General features: G+C 38.6%; 1 protein-coding gene across 6 annotated transcripts in view; it reads left to right on the forward strand.

Annotated features, from left to right (window-relative positions):
* Positions 1 to 15,433, forward strand: part of CCDC141 (coiled-coil domain containing 141) — a 219,691-nt gene extending 204,258 nt beyond the window's left edge. For 5 of the 6 annotated variants that reach the window (XM_070475947.1, XM_020903873.2, XM_070475943.1 and 2 more), the window contains 2 exons: positions 6,877 to 7,730; positions 9,874 to 11,731. In XM_070475947.1, the coding sequence (XP_070332048.1) occupies positions 6,877 to 7,730; positions 9,874 to 10,141 (1,122 nt within the window). In that variant the 3' untranslated portion in view covers positions 10,142 to 11,731. Of the gene's footprint in view, positions 1 to 6,876; positions 7,731 to 9,873; positions 11,732 to 13,414 lie in introns of those variants that run through there. The other variant, XM_070475945.1, reaches the window with a different exon arrangement.
* The last annotated feature ends 2,599 nt before the right edge of the window (positions 15,434 to 18,032 follow it).

The following is an 18,032-nucleotide window of genomic DNA, read 5'->3' on the forward strand; positions in this document are numbered from 1 at the left end:
ATCCTGATCACCTGGTTGGAGGAGTAAGATGTTCTTCAGACATTTGCTTTGGCAAAAAAATGGAAAGGGCAAAAGTGTTCTTCACCACCTTTCTGTTCTCTCTTACCTGTCCTCCCCAAATTCTCAAAAGTACCAAGTTGCCCCATGACTGCCCAAATCCCCTTCCAAAGGCCTTTCCCAGAAATGCCTTTCATAGCCCAAGCCCTGTGTTCAAAATCTTTCTTTATCCACTTCCTACTTACCTTAAATCTGATTTGTCCCAAGAGAAGGTTATCTATTGTGGAGATATTTTAGAAGATAAAGTCTTGCGGTGAGGTGATCGCTTAAATTTCCCGCCTAGAAGGCTCCCCACCCTACAGACTTGGACAATTGGTGCTATACATGTAGTTAAATGGATATAGTATATCCCTATATTCTCTCTTCCAAGATGCTCACTTTGTTTGCCCACATGGTGAAGTGAAGAAGTGAAGTGCAGTGAAGTCGCTCAGTCATGTCCGACTCTTTGCGACCCCATGGACTGTAGCCTACCAGGCTCCCCTGTCCATGGGATTTTCCAGGCAAGAGGACTGGAGTGGGGTGCCACATGGTAGTGATTATAAAGTCAAGTGATAATGTCCATCAGTGAAAATGAAAGTTCAGAAATCCTGACAGAGATAATATATGAGGCTGTAGATTGAGGATTAAGTAAAAGTTCATTGATCATTAGGTATGAAAGTATGGTGAGATCTTTGAGGGGAAGAGTATAGAGAGAAAATTAGAGAACTTAAAGTCAAGATCACAATCATTCATATATTTAGAAGATGAGAAAAAAAGGAATCAACAAAGACAAAATTGAGAACGAGCTATGTTTTGATGCAGTAAATCAGTTTCCCAGCCACTTTGCCAGAGCTCATCAGGTTAATGCAAATATAGCCTGTCTGTATTGAGATACATGGATTTATCTACCTCTTTCTACTAATGGCAGTGGGTCCCTGGTGGCTTAGGTAGTAAAGAATTTGCCCACAATGCCAGAAACTCAGGTTTTATCCCTGAGTTGGGAAGATCCCCTGCAAAAAGGGAATGGCAACCCACTTCAGTATTCTTGCGTGGAGAACTCCATTGACAGAGGAGCCTGGTGTGCTAGAGTCCATGGGATTGTGAAGAGTTAGACACGACTGAACGACTACACTTTGACTTTTCTTTACTACTAATGGCAAAACATGGCTTTATGATTGAGAAATGTTAAAAATAGTTGGTATATGTGAATGTTTGAAAACCATTCTTATAAAGGAAAACTAGCAGATGCAGAAAACAATAGCTTATTGAATTCTAAAACAGATTTTTATAAAATTGCATAATGACTTAAAAACTGAAAGCTTATTTCCATTTGAGAATAAAGACAGAAGTGCCAAAAGCTAACATGATTTATGCAAAAAAAACCTTGTGTTAAACTCACTTTATTTTGCTTTCTGAGATGATTATTTAACAGAAAACTCTAGGTTTGTGCCACAGACAAAATTTATTGGGATTTTAGGAAGTCATCTGATTAACACACTCACAATAACTCTCTTAAGGTAAGTGGAGGGAGAAATGTGAACTGAACAGGCATTCAGTCAGGTTACAGCTGTGACCAAGAGTGTTAAGTATTTCATCAGTATCAACCTGAAAGACAGTTTGCCTTGCCCTGGGTAGACAGCTGGCTTTGTACTAAACTTTGCAGTGTTCAACACTTTTATCAATAGTTCAGTTAAGTTCAGTCACTCAGTCATGTCCAACTCTTTGTAACCCCATGGACTGCAGCATACCAGGCTTCCCTGTCTATCACCAACTCCCAGATCTTGCTCAAACTCAAATCCATTGCATCGGTGATGCCATCCAACCATCTCATCCTCTGTTGTCCCCTTCTCCTCCTGCCTTCAGTTGAGTTCAGTCGCTCAGTCGTGTCTGACTCTTTGTTACCCCATGAACCGCAGTACGCCAGGCCTCCCTGTCCATCACCAACTCCCAGAGTCCACCCAAACCTATGTCCATTGTGTCGGTGATGCCATCCAACCATCTCATTCTCTGTCGTCCCCTTCTCCTCCTGCCCTCAATCTTTCCCAGCATCAGAGTCTTTTCAAATGAGTCAGCTCTTTGCATCAGGTGGCCAAAGTATTGGAGTTTCAGCTCCAACATCAGTCTCTCCAATGAACACCCAGGACTGATCTCCTCCTGCCTTCAATCTTTCCCAGTATCAGGGTCTTATCCAGTGAGTTAGTTCTTTGCATCAGGTGGCCAAAGTATTGGAGCTTAAGCTTGAACATCAGTCCTTCCAATGAATATTCAGAACTGATTTCCTTTAGAATTGACTGGTTTGATCTCCTTGCAATCCAAGGAACTCTCAAGAATTCTTCTCCAACACCACAGTTCAAACGCATCAATTCTTTGGCATTCAGCCATCTTTATGGTTCAACTGCCACATCCATACATGACTATTGGAAAAACCATAGCTTTGACTCTGCAGACCATTGTTGACAAAGTAATGTCTCTGCTTTTTAATATGCTGTCTAGGCTTGTCACAGCTTTTCTCCCAAGGAGCAAGCATCTTTTAATTTCATGGCTGCAGTCACCATCTGCAGTGATTTTGGAGCCCAAGAAAATAAACTCTCTCACTGTTTTCATTGTTTCCCCATCTATTTGCCATGAAGTGATGTGACCGGATACCATGATCTTAGTTTTTTTAATGTTGACTTTTAAGCTGGGTTTTTCACTCTCCTCTTTCACTTTCATCAAGAGGCGCTTTAGTTCCTCTTCACTTTCTGCCATAAAGGTGGTGTCATCTGCATATCTGAGGTTATTGATATTTCTCCCTGCAGTCTTGATTCCAGCTTGTGATTCATCTAGCCTGGCATTTTGCATGATGTACTCTACATATAAGTTAAATAAACTGGGTGACAGTATACAGCCTTGATGTACTCCTTTCCCAGTTTGGAACCAGTCTGCTGTTCCATGTCCAGTTCTACGTGTTGCTTCTTGACCTGCATGCAGGTTTTTCAGAAGGCAAGTAAGGTAGTCTGGTATTCCCATCTCTTTAAGAATTTTCCTCAGTTTGTTGTGATCTACACAGTCAAAAGCTTTCGTATAGTCAATGAAGCAGAAGTAGATGTTTTTTTCTGGAATTCTCTTGCATCTTCTGTGACCCAGTGGATGTTAACTTGATCTCTGGTTTCTCTGCCTTTTCTAAATCCCACTTGAACAAGAAGTTCTCAATTCATGTACTGTTGAAGCCTAGCTTGGAGAATTTTGAGAATCAAAATTGCAAATCAGTAGTCCTGTGTGATTCTTATAAAAACAAAAGAAGAACTAATAAAGTCACTTTCATAAAAATGTAGCATATAGATCAAAGAGATTATGATTCCACCCATTACTTTAGACCTAGAAAGTAAATAAATCCCAGAAATAAGCACATTTGGAGGATAACATTAATAATTTGAAATGTTTCTAGAAAAAGATTTGCGATAACTCTCTCTTATTGTCAGTAGAAATTATCTGGTATTGTTATTTTTAATGGAAAGTATTTTTCTACTTCAGGAATTATAGGGAGTAAATATATATATATATATATATATATATATATATATATATATCCTTGGATTCCACTCTTGAGTCTATCAGCATCTGAAAGTGAGACACTGAGTGAGGAATTAGTAACCAGTTAAGCTGTATTGGAAGTCAGGGGTGGGATGTTTCTAGTGGGTTTCCCAAAATTTCATCTCTGATGAGACAGACTTGGCTTCCCAGTCACTTGGGTGCACAGCTGAACAACACAGGCTTCCCATACAGAGGTGTTCATGCCTTAGAACTAATGTAGATGCACCCGCTTGGTGGAAGGCAGATCCAAAAGAGAGAGCCTCAGAGAGACAGAGCTGACCATACTCACTCTCTTCTTCCAAACCCACAGCTTCATAAGTCAGTTCCTTCCTAGGGGGAGTATGGAGTGGGGGGATTAGTCTGGAGTTTTACCCAAATTTTTCTCCTCAGCCTGTTGCATAGGCTGCCCAAAGAAGTCATTGAGAAGTTGCCTGCCTCTGCATGACCCTAAGATTAACAAATGTGCTTGCTATCCTATGAAGTTATTCTCAACATGAATAAAGTATCAAATTCTTTTCCAAGAAAGTACTCTTTCAGGAAAAAGTATTCAAACAGGGGTTCTCAGAATGGTGTAGAGGAGATTCTTAGACTATTTTTGGATCAAAGTCACTGTGAAAAGGAAAATAAGCACTCCACTTTCAGGAAGAGGTGGAAAGAAAGACAGAGCTAAGCTGTGGTAGGAAAACCAAAAGAAGGAGGGGCATGCCCCATGCAATATGTGTTTATTTAGTAACTTTTTAATTGAAGTATACTTGATTTACAATGCTGTGTTAATTTCTGCTGCACAACAAAGTGATTCGGTTATACATATATATACATGTATCATTTTCATTATGGTTTATCATAGGATAGGGAATATAGTTTCCTATATACAGTAGTACCTTATTGTTTATTTGTTCTCTATATAATAGCTTACATCTGATAAACCCAACCTCCCAATCCATCTCTCCCCTAACTTCCCTCTACCATGGCGACCACAAGTTGCCATGCCTGTGAGTCTCTTTCTGTTTCAAAGATAAGTTCATTTGTGTCATATTTTAGATTTCACATACAAGTGATACTGTATGGTATCTGTCTTTCTCTTTCTGATTTATTTCACTTAGTATGGCAAAATTTCTAGGTCCATCCATGTTGTTGCAGATGGCATTATTTCATTCTTTTTTAAAATAGCTGAATACTATTCTGTGGTGTATATATATGAACCACATCTTTATCCACTCCTCTGTTGATGGACACTTAGGTTGTTGCTGTATCTTTGCTATTTCTGTGTCTTTGCTATTATGAATAGTGCTGCTGTGTACATAGGGGGTGTGTACCTTTTTAAATTAGAGTTTTGTCTGGATATATGCTGAGGAATGGGATTGCTGGATGATACGGTAATTCTATCTTTAATTTTCTGAGGTCCTCCTGTTCTCCACAATAGCTGCACCAGCTTACATTCCCACCAACAGTGTAGGAGAACTCCCTTTTCTTCACATCCTCTCCAGCATTTATTTTTTGTAGATTTCTTAACAATGGCCATTCTGACTAGTGGGAAGTGATAACTCTTTGTAGTTTTCATTTGCATTTCTCTAATAATTAGTGATGTTAAGCATCTTTTCCTGTGCCTATTGGCCATCTGTATGTCTTCTTTGGAGAAATATCTATTTATCATTTGCCTATATTTTAATTGTTGCTTAGTTGTATGAGATCTGGTTTGTCATATTCTTTACAAATATTTTATCCCACTAGAAATTTTTTTTAATGAGAAAAGCTTTTAAGAACTTCTGGCTTTAGACTCAGGATTTAAATTTCTACTAAATGGCTGAAGGAAACCACTTTTTCTCAACTGGGTTTATGCTTTCTCTGAAGATAAGTCATATCTGTAGAATAGTAGAAGGCACATTGTTTTGCTTCAACCTGAAAACATATTTATTTCTCAAAAATCACTTGTATATGTAAGGAACAGAACTATGGGATAAAATGAAGAACTCAAACTCAAAACAAAACACAACTTTTTCATGTGCAAGTGGTAGTAACAGGACAAAAACCAGTAACTGTTAAATTAAGTAAAAATGCACCCCAAATGCTGTGGAAAGGCAAAGAAAGAAGTGGATATAGACCAAGCAGGTTGGGATAGATGAGATCTCTTTCAGCTTCAATACTGTTTTGAGTCCATGCCAGAAAGGATATTTGAACCTCTTATGAAACCAGAGATGGATGTGGATAAGTGGAGAAAAATCCTAGAACAGAGTAAGTGAAATGGATCACTGGTTTCCTCAGTCTCCTAGGATGACGTATGTTCCACATGGGGCAGAAAGACAAGTGGCAAGTGTTCCTCCACTGTGTCTTGGTGTGTTCTCCAGCAAAAGGCCGCAATGTGTGATTGTTCCCTTTGTATCTACTTCCCCACTAGGCTGGCATCTCCAAGAGGGAAGGATTCTACCTAGTTTTACTCACCATTTAACTCTCCTGTGTCTAGCATAGTAGCCAGTACATAATAGGTACTCAGTAGATATTTTTCATTGTAAGAATAAAACTAAGGGTCTTTTAGAAAGTAAAGCCAGTCATTAAAAAATGGCTTTATCTATATGAGTTATCTACAGTTTTCAAATTCATAGAGACAGAAAATAGAAGGGGCTGAAAGGGGAGAATGGGAGGTTAGTGTTTTATTGGTACAGACTTTGAATTTGTAAAGAGGAAAAGGTTCTGGAGATGGATAATGGAGATGGTTGCATGACAACATGAATGTCCCTAATGCCACTGAACTGTACACTTAAAAATGGTTAAAATGGTAAATGTTAGATTGTGTGTATATTTTGCCACAATAATTTTAAAAAAGGAATGGCTTTCCTGAGAAAAAAGCAGGGTTATTCTTGGAGGATGTGGGGATCACCTAAAAAGAAGCTTCTGATGTTTAGGAACCACATTCTATGACGTGCAGACAGATAAGTAAACCAAAGCAGAATTTGCTAGTGGAAGAAGACTCCTCAGACCATGATTTTAAAAACATGGATTCAGTCCAAACCCATCATGAGAGACAAGAACCAGAGCTTTCTCTCCTCTATTTCACAAGATCTGTCACCTCTCACTTAGCCGCCGGAGGTCAGTTTACCCATTCCTTAGTCATGGGACTGTCTATGCTCAGGTTCAGTGGACAAATGGTTTCAAGTTCTGTGAGGCTGGGGCCAGGGCCCCCAGCTGTCACTCACTGCGGTTCTTCTCAAGTTGTTTCTCCAGTTGGCTTCGTTAACGTTAACTTGAAACTTTGGCTTTTCCATTTTGAAGGAGCAGGCCCAGCCAGCAGCCATCTTGGCCGTCAACGGAGCACGAAAGCGTCAGCTTCCACAGGGCATGAAGCAGCTGGTCCCCGGCAAAGAGCGTGCTGTCCAAGGCCTGCTTCTGCCTGGGGACGTGCTTTCAGGAGAAGAATATCAGTGTGTTTCACCCGACGACATCTCCCTGCCTCCAGTCCCAGGAAGCCCTGATTCTCTCCTCTCTCCGTCCGACATGGAGCTGGAGGCGCGTGGCAGCCGGTTCCCCCGCCATCGCCTCAGTGGCCACGGGATGCAGACGGGGGCCAGCGGTCCAGGAGAGGCCCCTGAATCTGGCTTTCCTCCACCTGCTGCTTTTGCCGATGCTTGCAATGATAAGAGAGAAACGTTTTCAAGTCATTTTGAGAAGCCTTCCCCCCAGGTCCAAGCCGAGCCCCCATTAACCTCCCAAGGATTTCTGGAGAAGAGTACTGCCTTCCACAAAATCAGTGCTCAACTTCCAGAGAGCATGCGCAGTGAAGTGCATGACAGAGCTTCACAACAGCACCCCCAGGCTCAGGGACATTTGCTAGAAAGACCAGAGAAAACGCATGCTGATAATAACGTCACTAAAACCCGAAATAGGCTGCATGCTTCCCAGGATGCATTCTCGGGCCTCGGGTTTCATCCAGGCCCCAGCCAGGCCTGTCAGAGGCAAATGGTTCCCCGAGAAGAGATTATAAGTACACCAGCTAAGAACAGTATGGTCAGCCTAGCTGGCCAGGCCCCTAATTTTTCCAGGCTCCTGTCTAACGTAACTGTCATGGAAGGTTCTCCAGTGACTTTGGAAGTTGAAGTAACAGGATTTCCAGAGCCTACACTGACATGGTGGGTAGCCTATAATGACAAGCCGTAAACAGAAACAAATTGAATCTCTTCTCTAAGCAAATTATTCTGTGTGCACTAACTTTATCAAGTTTAGGGGAAGCTGGTTAATGTTCTACATCACGGCAGCTGTGCATGTTTCAATCTCACACCAAACCCCCAACTCTCATTTTTAGTAACCACATGGCTAATACTCTTAAAAAATAACCATATAAAATAGTAATTTAACCAAGTCCAAAAGCACTGCAACTTAGTTGCACCATTTTTTAGTATCAGTTTGACATTCCACATTTTTAAAGATTGTGGCTTGAACTTCTTTCCTACTGTTTATTTCTACACAAGCATGAAATTTTCTTGGTTTAATAACCTGAATTCAGTGGGAAAAAAAAAAAGCATTTGGATATTTCCCTTTTCTGTCATTTACCTGTTTCATCTTTTCCCTCTTGCAATAGAGTCACACATGCCACTTTTCTAATATTGTTTATTTCACTAAGATTTCTTTTTATAAATTTCTTCAATGTTGAAGATGGAATAAAAATATTGCCTTCATAGTTGCTTCTATGGTAGGCAATAAGCACCTTTTTGAAAGGTGGCATAATAACTGAGCTGTGAACAATGTGGTTTTACTCTAGAGACATCATTATTTTTAGCCTATTTATTTTAGTAAAAGTAAAACACAGAATACAGGTTTTAAATCATTGTTGTTATAAAAGCAGCTCTAACTTCCTTAACATGTGGGTTACTTTTAAACATTTAGAAACTTTTCAACCTTAAATATATTTCTTTGAGGACAGAGTTACTAAAATGTGAGCACAAGTTTATACTTATAAACCAAGTAAAATAGCATTTGTTTATCATAATGTTTCAGTAGACAATAACAATTTCAATTACTGTGTTTTCCCATTGATGGTACTTGAAGTGTGGATCAGTTATCTAAATTATTTATGAAAAAACATTGGTCTCTCAGATTATTAAATGAAATTGCACTTGGATTACAGTGCAGCCATTTATGCTTTTTGTCTTATTTTGTTGTCTTTACAATTGCATGTTTTTTACAGATCAGGAATTTCATATTTATGAATTTAAATATCAGTAAATTCATTATTTAATATCATTATTTAATTCATTATTAAATATCAGTTCACTCCAAAGAAAAAGGTTGTCTGAAGTGTTTCTTGTTTTTGTCCACACAAAAAAATGGCTTGGTTAGCATTTATTGTTGAAGAACTAGTGTGATATTATGAAAAAAAATATCTTGCCCTTGAATTTACAACAATTTTTCTCAGTTAACAACTGGCAAGCTGTCAGGGAATCAGTCTTAGGACACTCAGAAAAATGCAAAATCATCACTCAGGCACTGGGAATAGAAAGTGATTCAGGTTTGTCACCACTTCTTGGGTGGAACAACATGAGGAGAAATAAACAAGCAAGAATCTAGAGTGTGCAAAATAAACATTATTTGCTTTATACAATGCTGCAGCTAAGTGCTCATATTCATAAGAAACTTTTAGAAATGTGTCATTATAGTAACAATCCAATTGCATGGATGCCCTTTATAATTAGAAATCATTTTCTTCTAATGAAATTAATTCACAAAAATTAAATGAGCTCATCTTGCCAGCAAGTGCTATATCTGTACCTCCTTCTAAAGGGCACATTGGTATTCTCCAGGGATCTTTCAGGATGAGTCTGATGGGGAAGAGTCTTGCTTCAGTAGACTCTAAGAAGTCACAAGCTGCTGTTTCATAGCAGCTGAAAGAATGACACAGGTCAGATAGAAGGTGCCATTTCCCACTCATGGTAATTGTTGCCATGAGAATATGGTGGCCCAGTGTGACCAGATGGCCTGGTTTTGTTAAGAGGAGTTGGATATCTGAATTTTCATATGCAATAGTCTTAATTGTTAAATGTCAAAAAATTCAGTGTTTAAAAACACAGTCTGAGTCCATCAAATACTTCCTTGGCCACAATTGCCAACCACTGCTTGAAAGAAAAACAGCTCCACTGGGTTTCTGGTTGCTACAGAGTTCCTGCTAATGCTAGAAAATATTGCAGTAGCAATGGGCCCGATTGCAGTGCTTATTAGAATTGGAAATGATGTGAATAAACCATGATCCTGACTGTAAAACTCGACTCTCTGCTTCAGGTACAAGAAGGGCCAGAAATTGTCTGCAGATGGGCACTTGCAGGTTTTACACAAGGAGACAAGACACTTGGTGTTCATTCCGAAGGTATGCGAGGCAGATGCAGGCCTCTATGTGGTGCGGGCCCAAAACCCTAGTGGCATTCTCTCCTCCAGTGTCAACCTCCACGTGACAGGTAACCACAAGCCGCCCATCACGAGGATAAACTGGATCATGCTGTGTGTCATCTATGTTACCGTGTCCCTAATGTACTGGCTGTTCACACAGTAAGTGCAGGGTTGGCACCCATGGATGTCATTCTCATGAGCCTAAAGGACAACAATACAGCTGTTTATTTTCCTGCATCTCCCATTTAGCATCCCCCACCAAGTGTACTTCCAGTCTAGCCATATTGCTTTTTTGGCTAATGCCACAGGTCTGTGAAATAATCTAATTTTCTTTAGTGCTTTAATGTATTTGAAGAGCTTGGTAAATCATTAGCAGTGAATCAGGATACAGCTTTGAATTCTAGAAAGAAATGTGTTCCGTATAAAACCTAGTCAAATTATACCATGTTTATTCCCTCCTAATTTAAGAGCATGCATACCAAGGCTTACATAGACATGCAGATGTGAGTTTTATTTCAAAGCCAGCTGTTTGATAATCTGTTTTTAATTGTACTCATAAACATCTCTTTGTAGAGTAAGAACAGAAATGTTGAGCTAAAATTGTAACTTTCATTATTGTGCAAGATGTCTTTCAATTTTGCTTTTCCTGTCTTGATCCCATTTATTGAAATACGTTCTATGTAGTTTCAATGTAGCCTACATTCCTGAGTCTGAGGATGGCACTGCAAATAGTCATTCCTCCTGTTGATCTCATGAGTTTGACGTTGGAGAATAGATGTGCCATCAGCTTTAAATGGAGATTGAAATTTCCATCAGCTGTGTGTGTCACAGAGCAAGGTGGAGCATAGCTGCCGAGGTGGATCTACAGTACTCCTGTCCTTCCAGTGACATATTTTGGGCAGCTGTGTGTATACAATTGTAACCAACTCCTCTTGCTTCTAGTCTTGTCCTGCTGCTAACCATTTTTACAGGCATTATAGTGGTAAGGCATCTCAGTGCTCATTTTCCCATTTGGAAATGGGTTCATAATCTACCTCTTAGGCAATTGATGGTTTTAATTTCATGTCTTGTAAAGATCTGGAAAATGGAAAGTACTCTATGAAGGCTAAGGGTAATTATATTCTTTAATGTAATTTGTCATCACACGGCCTCCTGCCCACTATTTCTCCTTCAGGTATTGTTTCTTTAGAATATTAAAAATTAAAAGAGTGGAGTTAGTATGTGATTTTGAACTGTTTCCATGTAGGAAAATGATGTTTTCTGAATTGACACTTAAATACTTTCCAATTTCTTAAGACTATCTCTTTTTCAAAGATTTGAAATTAAACTCAGGGGGATATATTTAGTATGATCTCAGAGAGAAAAAGTATATAATAGGATGACATAAGATGAAGTCTATCCTTTTCTTATAATTATCCCTGTAATATTGAAGAATGTTCTGTGCCTTTCTGAAACATGTTATTCAGAAAAGAGGATCATCATCTTAGTTCATAAAAAAAATAAGCAGGTATAGGAGAAGTATTTGTTTTTAGATTTTAAATGTAGTCTCATCATGTTAGGGTAAAATCTATAGTTGAAAGAATATTCATTACAGATTTTTGATAGAGAGGAGGAATTAATTATGTTGCTGTAAAGACTGTCTGCAAATAAAAATATTTAAATTTAATATATTCAAGTTGATATTAAAAAGTTACTGGATGTTATCTGAAGATGTGAAATTTTTGGCTAAGTAAAAATATACGTGTGGCATATATTTTCTTGTGCTGTGTGTGTATTCAGTTTAATTAAAAAAATTAATCTCTTAATTTTCTTAAAAATTTCAACAGAAACCTATTAAAAACTTCCATACGCAGTAGCCCAGGGAATTCATAGTCTCTTAATTCACCTATCCTTTCTGTCCAGTTTCAAGTATTGTGACTATCTTGCCAAATTGCTATTCTCATTTGAAGCTAAAGAGTAAAACCTACTTATGTCCAAAGAGGGCTGGCAGACCCAGGTAACAAATTCTTATCTTACTCTATCTCTATCTTGTTAATTTAGTGGGATCTCCCATCCCATTTTGTCAGTTTGGTTGAATTTTTTTAATAGGAGAAAATCAAACAAAAGTTTAATAGCATGTGTACATCAGAGAGACCCAGAAAAACTGGTTAATGCCAGCTTGGTTGAAATCTTGGTTTGAGGTTGTAAGGGCCTGGGAATTACTGGTTTGCTTTATCTGTTGCATGCTAGTTATTGCTAATCCTTTGAGGAGCAGAATGAGATATACATATACCCATGGTGTGTGACCAAATAAGGCATATAAAGTCCCTGATATATTTGATTTATATATCAAATATAAGGTATATCTGTGTGTATATATATATATATAAGCTTTATATATATATCTATATCTCACATGTTTTTATACATATATACATAAAGCTCAAATGTTGAAATAGAGCATTATGCTGATAGTCTTTTTATAGTTCCAGTAGCTGTGTGTCTGTCTGTCTTTTTATCTATCATCTATTCATCCATCCATCCATCTATTTATTAATATTTACCTATCTACCCACTTACCTACCTACTTATTTTTCCTGGTTACTCACTACCTAGTAATCCCCACAGCAGTGAAGAATAGCTTGCTGTTCAGTTATTCTTCAGGCTATATTTTAATTTCAAATACTTAAGTGTGATTATTCTTTTGGTTAAAATTTTTGTCTTGATGAAAAATTCCCCTTATGAAAATATGAACCAAAATTATTGGTTGAAAGTTAAGAAAAGCTTAGGAAATGGACATGATGTTTCTCTTTTGAGATATATATATATATATATATATATATATATATATATATATATATGAATGATTTATACCTATTTACTTCTAAATTCTGGACAGTTAGCAATATCAAAACATTTTTCAATACGAAAATGAAAATGACAAAAAAATTTTAAAGAACCTATACTCGATACCAAGGCAAAATCATTTTTTCCTGTTTTTATTTCCTAACAAAAGGATGTATAAACATTTGATGGTAAAGTTTTTTTTTTTTACATTCAATTCCAGGACAAATTTATCATAGGAATCATCATATTTGAATCTTCACATATTCTATAATATATAAAATATTTGGAAAAATAAGCAGGAACATTTAGCTTATTCATTCAATAATGGTAACCATTACTTAAAACCAAGACACAGCTTAAAGTAAATTATTGCAAGAACTTCCTAACCACTTCATCCAAATTTAAATTTCTTCAGGTATCACACAAAGCCCTTCAGTACCTATGTTTCCATTTGTAGCCTCTGTTTGATCCCTTCTGATCAACATCAAGTGATACCTAACTTCAAGTTGTACCCTATCATGCTGTTACTTCTCTTCAGTCCTCCTTCCCAGAACTGCCTTATTGTAGTCCACCCAACTTTATGTGGCTTAATTCCTGCTTATCCTTCCAGGTCCTTTTGAGACACAACCTCCCCAGGAAGACTTCTGACCCATCAAGTCCAGTATAGATGTTTCTGTCATGTGCCCTGTCATCATCCAAGCTGCCCTTGTCATGTCCCTTAATAGTTGCATCGGAATTGCATGCATGAGCATCTGTCTCCTGGCTAAAGTGAGAGATGCTTATCAGCAGGATCTGTGACAGCTCTGTTCATCATCATGTTCTCAGCACCTAAGGCATAGTCACACTCGATATTTTTTGAATTGTTGTCAGAGGTAAGAAAAGATAAGCCTAGCTTGTTTTTCCTTTTTCTTTTGGAGAGATGGATGGGAAAATGTAAAAATACAAAGATGTTATTTGTTTGCCTGATTATTATTTCCTGTTATGGAAATTAACCACTTAGAATCAGATTCTAACTGTGGAGGATACATAAAACTCTCTCACCTAACCTATGAAACTTAAGAGAGAACCCTTCAGATCATCGGGCTTTCCTGGTAGCTCAGCTGGTAAAGAATCTGCCTGCAATGCAGGAGACCCTGGTTTGATTCCTGGGTTGGGAAGATGCCCTGGAGAAGGGATACTTACCCACTCCAGTACTCTTGGGCTTCTCTGGTAGTTCAGGCAGTAAAGAATCCACCTGCAATGTGGAGACTTGGGCTCTATCCCTGGGTTGGGAAGATCCCTTGGATGAGGGCATGGCAACCCACTCCAGTATTCTTGCCTGGAGATTTCTATGGGCAGAGGAGTCTGATGGGCCATAGTCCATGAGGTTGCAAAGAGTTGGACATGACAGAGCGACTAAGCACAGCACAGCTTCAGGTCATCTGGACTGCACCCAAATTGAAACTTTAAACTTAAAAATCTGTGATGGCTCTAGTAGTCAAAATAATATTGAGGAGATAAAAGTCAAAATCCAGGATCATTTTCCCAGCATTTTAAAGTAGATATCAGTCAGTTCAGTTGCTCAGTCGTGTCTGACTCTTTGCAATCCCATGGACTGCAGCAATGCCAGGCTTCCCTGTCCATCACCAACTCCTGGAGCTTACTCAAACTCATGTCCATTGAGTTGGTGATGCCAGCCAACCATCTCATCCTCTGTCATCCCCTTCTCCTGCCTTCAATCTTTCCCAGCATCAGAGTCCCTTCCAATGAGTCAGTTCTTCACATCAGGTGGCCAAAGTATTGGAGTTTCAGCTTCAGCATCAGTCCTTCCAATGAGTACTCAGGACTGATTCCCTTCAGGATGGACTGGTTGGATCTCCTTGCAGTCCAAGGGATTCTCAAGGGTCTTCTCCAACACCACAGTTCAAAAGCATCAATTCTTCAGTGTTCAGTTTTCTTTATAGTTCAACTCTCATATCCATACATGACCACTAGAAAAACCATAGCTTTGACTAGATGGACCTTTGCTGGCAATGCTTTGTTTTCCAATGGCCTTTGGCCAGGCAGGCTCCTCAGTCCATGGAATTTTCCAGGCAAGAGTACTGGAGTGGGATGCCATTTCCTTTTCCAGAGGATGATCCCGACTGGGGGATTAAACCCAGGTCTCTCGCATTGCAGGTAGACGCTTCACCCTCCGAGCTACTAGGGAAGCCCAAAGCAGATATAATCAGCTGTAAATCCTCATTAGGTGTAAGTGGAGAAGTGGGCACCTCACCTCTCAGTGACTAAGTGCAAATTGCCAAAACCAGAATTTATGTACATCTTAACAACACTGCACAAATTATCAGTATTTTATTGTAGCTGGGGCTCAATAATCTGATTGTGAACAGATCTAATTTAAAACTGACATTTCATTTATAAATGTAAATCTAAAAAAAAAAGCCAAATGCAAAAATTTAGATTATTTGAATTCCAAATGAAGGAAGGAAAAATTACTGCATCTTGTTCCACGATATTCATTTTTATTCATGACCATTCCTTCCTAGAAATTGCCATCTGAAACTTTTGACATTCCTGTGGTAGGTACAGTATTTTAAGTGTGTCCATGAAATAAGTTAGCTGAAACAAAATAAAATATCTCCTCCTAGTACACTCTGGTATTGTGCGTGTCAATGCAAATGCCAAAGCATGACAGACTGTTTTCCATTTATAATAAGCAGAATCTTGAGCTGCATCAAAGAGCCAAAAGATTTACATTCCCTAAATGAAACAGTGTCCTGATCAAAGCAACAGTAATTCATTTTCTCCAGTCTCTTCACATGAGATGAGATTTGAATGTTATCAGCTGTGTATGAATTCAGCCTCAATACAGAAAGCACAAAGCTGCTGGATTTGGCTTTTCCCCAAGAATCTCCACACCGCTATTCCTTGTGTGGGTGAGAGTTTATATAACATAACGAACCACCCAAGCATTGGGGGCGGAAGTTGGATGCATGACACTCTTCCAGATGACCAAGTCTTTGATTCTGGAGTTTGAGTATTTGGCTGGATAGCTCTACCTTCTGTTCAATAGAAATTTCATTTGTTTAAGCCAGGACTTGGCAAACCTAATTTTTTGGATCCTCTTTTTTAATGCCATAAAATTAATACCCTATCCTCCTCAAAGGACAAGGGAACAGAAAAAATTATATAGACATGGATGTTTGTGTGCATATATTTCCAGTTAGCGCAATCAAAATCTGGTGAAATTAAAACATATTTTAACCATAGGGGTAACTGGAAAAATTGATGATTTTTTTTTAAACTAAAACAATAAGTACATAATTGGAAGTTTTCAATTTGAATTCTGATGGCTTCCTGCTATGGCTCTTTTCCCATTCAGAACCCACTTAAATATCGATACTTGTAAAATAATAGCTCCAGAACTGGCTAATGAAACAACCTTTTCTGTTTGTCATTCAACAACTGTTATTTTCCAAAAACTTTTATTGATTCAAACAATTAAAAAATGGTATTTTTTTGATATTAGCATTAAAATATCATTTAATGAAATTTTTTGAAGATAAAAATTCAAAAGATCAAATAAAAAGGAAGCTTACCCAATGGCAAATAATCTCTAACTCTTATTGTTTTAATAAAGGCAGAAGGCTACCTTTTTTTGTAACAAATATTATGCAGACCTCCATACAAACAGGCAGTTGGCAAGCAGGGCAGCTGGAAGTGCAAAGCAGGAAACCAGGTACCTGGCAGGATCAGAAAAGCTAAATGCCCATCTGCTCCAAAGGGTCTTTTCTAGCAGCCATTGCATGCTGACCCTCAAAGGCCTACTTTTGATGCAAGTTAATGGAGCTCTCGAAGAAGCCTCTTAAATGTGCATTTATTCATTTCTGTGCGTTTTAAAGGAGTAATAGAATTTATCATCACATCCTGATCTGGGTTATCAGATTAAATAAGAACGTTTTCCCCCACCAAAAAAAAAAACCCTCAACACATTCTTGTGAGGAAACGGGGTATGTGGGAACCTTATCTTCTGTTCCACTAAGTGTGGGGAATTAGGGGACCAGAGGGGAGAAGAAACCAAACATCAGGATGAGAAAACTGAGTAAGCTTTGGATTTCATTCTCCCTCTCCGGATGAATTTCCTATGGATCTAGGAAATTTATGTGGGGACCTCCCTGAGAGGAAGTGAGAGGCCCCAATAAAATGTGTCTGCGTGATGGTTTTAGTTACTGGATTAGAGTAACTGTATTGGTTGAAGTGTCAGGGTGAGCCCTCAATCCACAACAAATGCTCTCAAGAAGGCCATGGTAGACGTGGAGACAGAGGAGACAGAGAAAGTGGTGACTGGTGGTGACAGAAGCTGGTGACAGAAGCTTGCTGCAGCTGCGGCAAGCCACACAAACCAGAGGCGGACCCCACCTGATGCGGAGGAGCAATGAACGAGAAGTCCTTCCCTGGAGACTTCAGAGAGAGCCCGATCCTCCGAATGCCTTCATGTTGAACTTCTAGCCTTCAGAACTAAGAATAAATTTCTGTTGTTTTTAAGGCAGCCAGCTTGTGGTATTGTCCTCCTTCAGTATACTTGGGGATTGGTTCCAGGACACCTCTTTCTTCTACAGATACCAAATACTCAATCCCTTATGTAAAACAGCGTTGTATCTGGGAACCTTCCTTTATCAGCAGGAGGCTACCTGCTGGGCATCAGCAGCTACTGTTCTTTGTTACAGCAACCCCAGGAAACCAATGCAAAATGTCTTAGAAAAACCCAGTCAAGTTTTTCTCTGGCAATATTCACTAGTAGACATAACTAGCCTTTCCAATAAGCACTCCCAGGTTGTGCTGGAAGGCCTCAGTTCTCTTTTTGATCTGGGGGTCACCTTGGTATATTTCAGTCAACCAGTAACTATTCATCCTCTAAATGAACACTGTCCCCTAAGTACACCACAGTGTACTAAAACCAGACCAATGTTTTAACATAAAGCTACAAACCAATATTACTCATAAACATAAACACAAAAATTCTCAACACAATACTAACAAATTGAATCCAACAGTGAATAAACAAACTTTCACATACAATGGAATTTTTTTCCCCAGATATACAAAGCTGATCCAATACTCAAAAATCAGTCAGTATAACCCACCACATCTACAGGCAAGAAAAGAAAAACCATATGATTATATCAATTGCTTCAGGAATAACATTGGAGAAAATTTAATGCATGTTTATGATAATTAAAAAGAAAAAC

The sequence above is a fragment of the Odocoileus virginianus genome, chromosome 13, assembly GCF_023699985.2.
Source record: "Odocoileus virginianus isolate 20LAN1187 ecotype Illinois chromosome 13, Ovbor_1.2, whole genome shotgun sequence".
Taxonomy (NCBI): domain Eukaryota; kingdom Metazoa; phylum Chordata; class Mammalia; order Artiodactyla; family Cervidae; genus Odocoileus; species Odocoileus virginianus.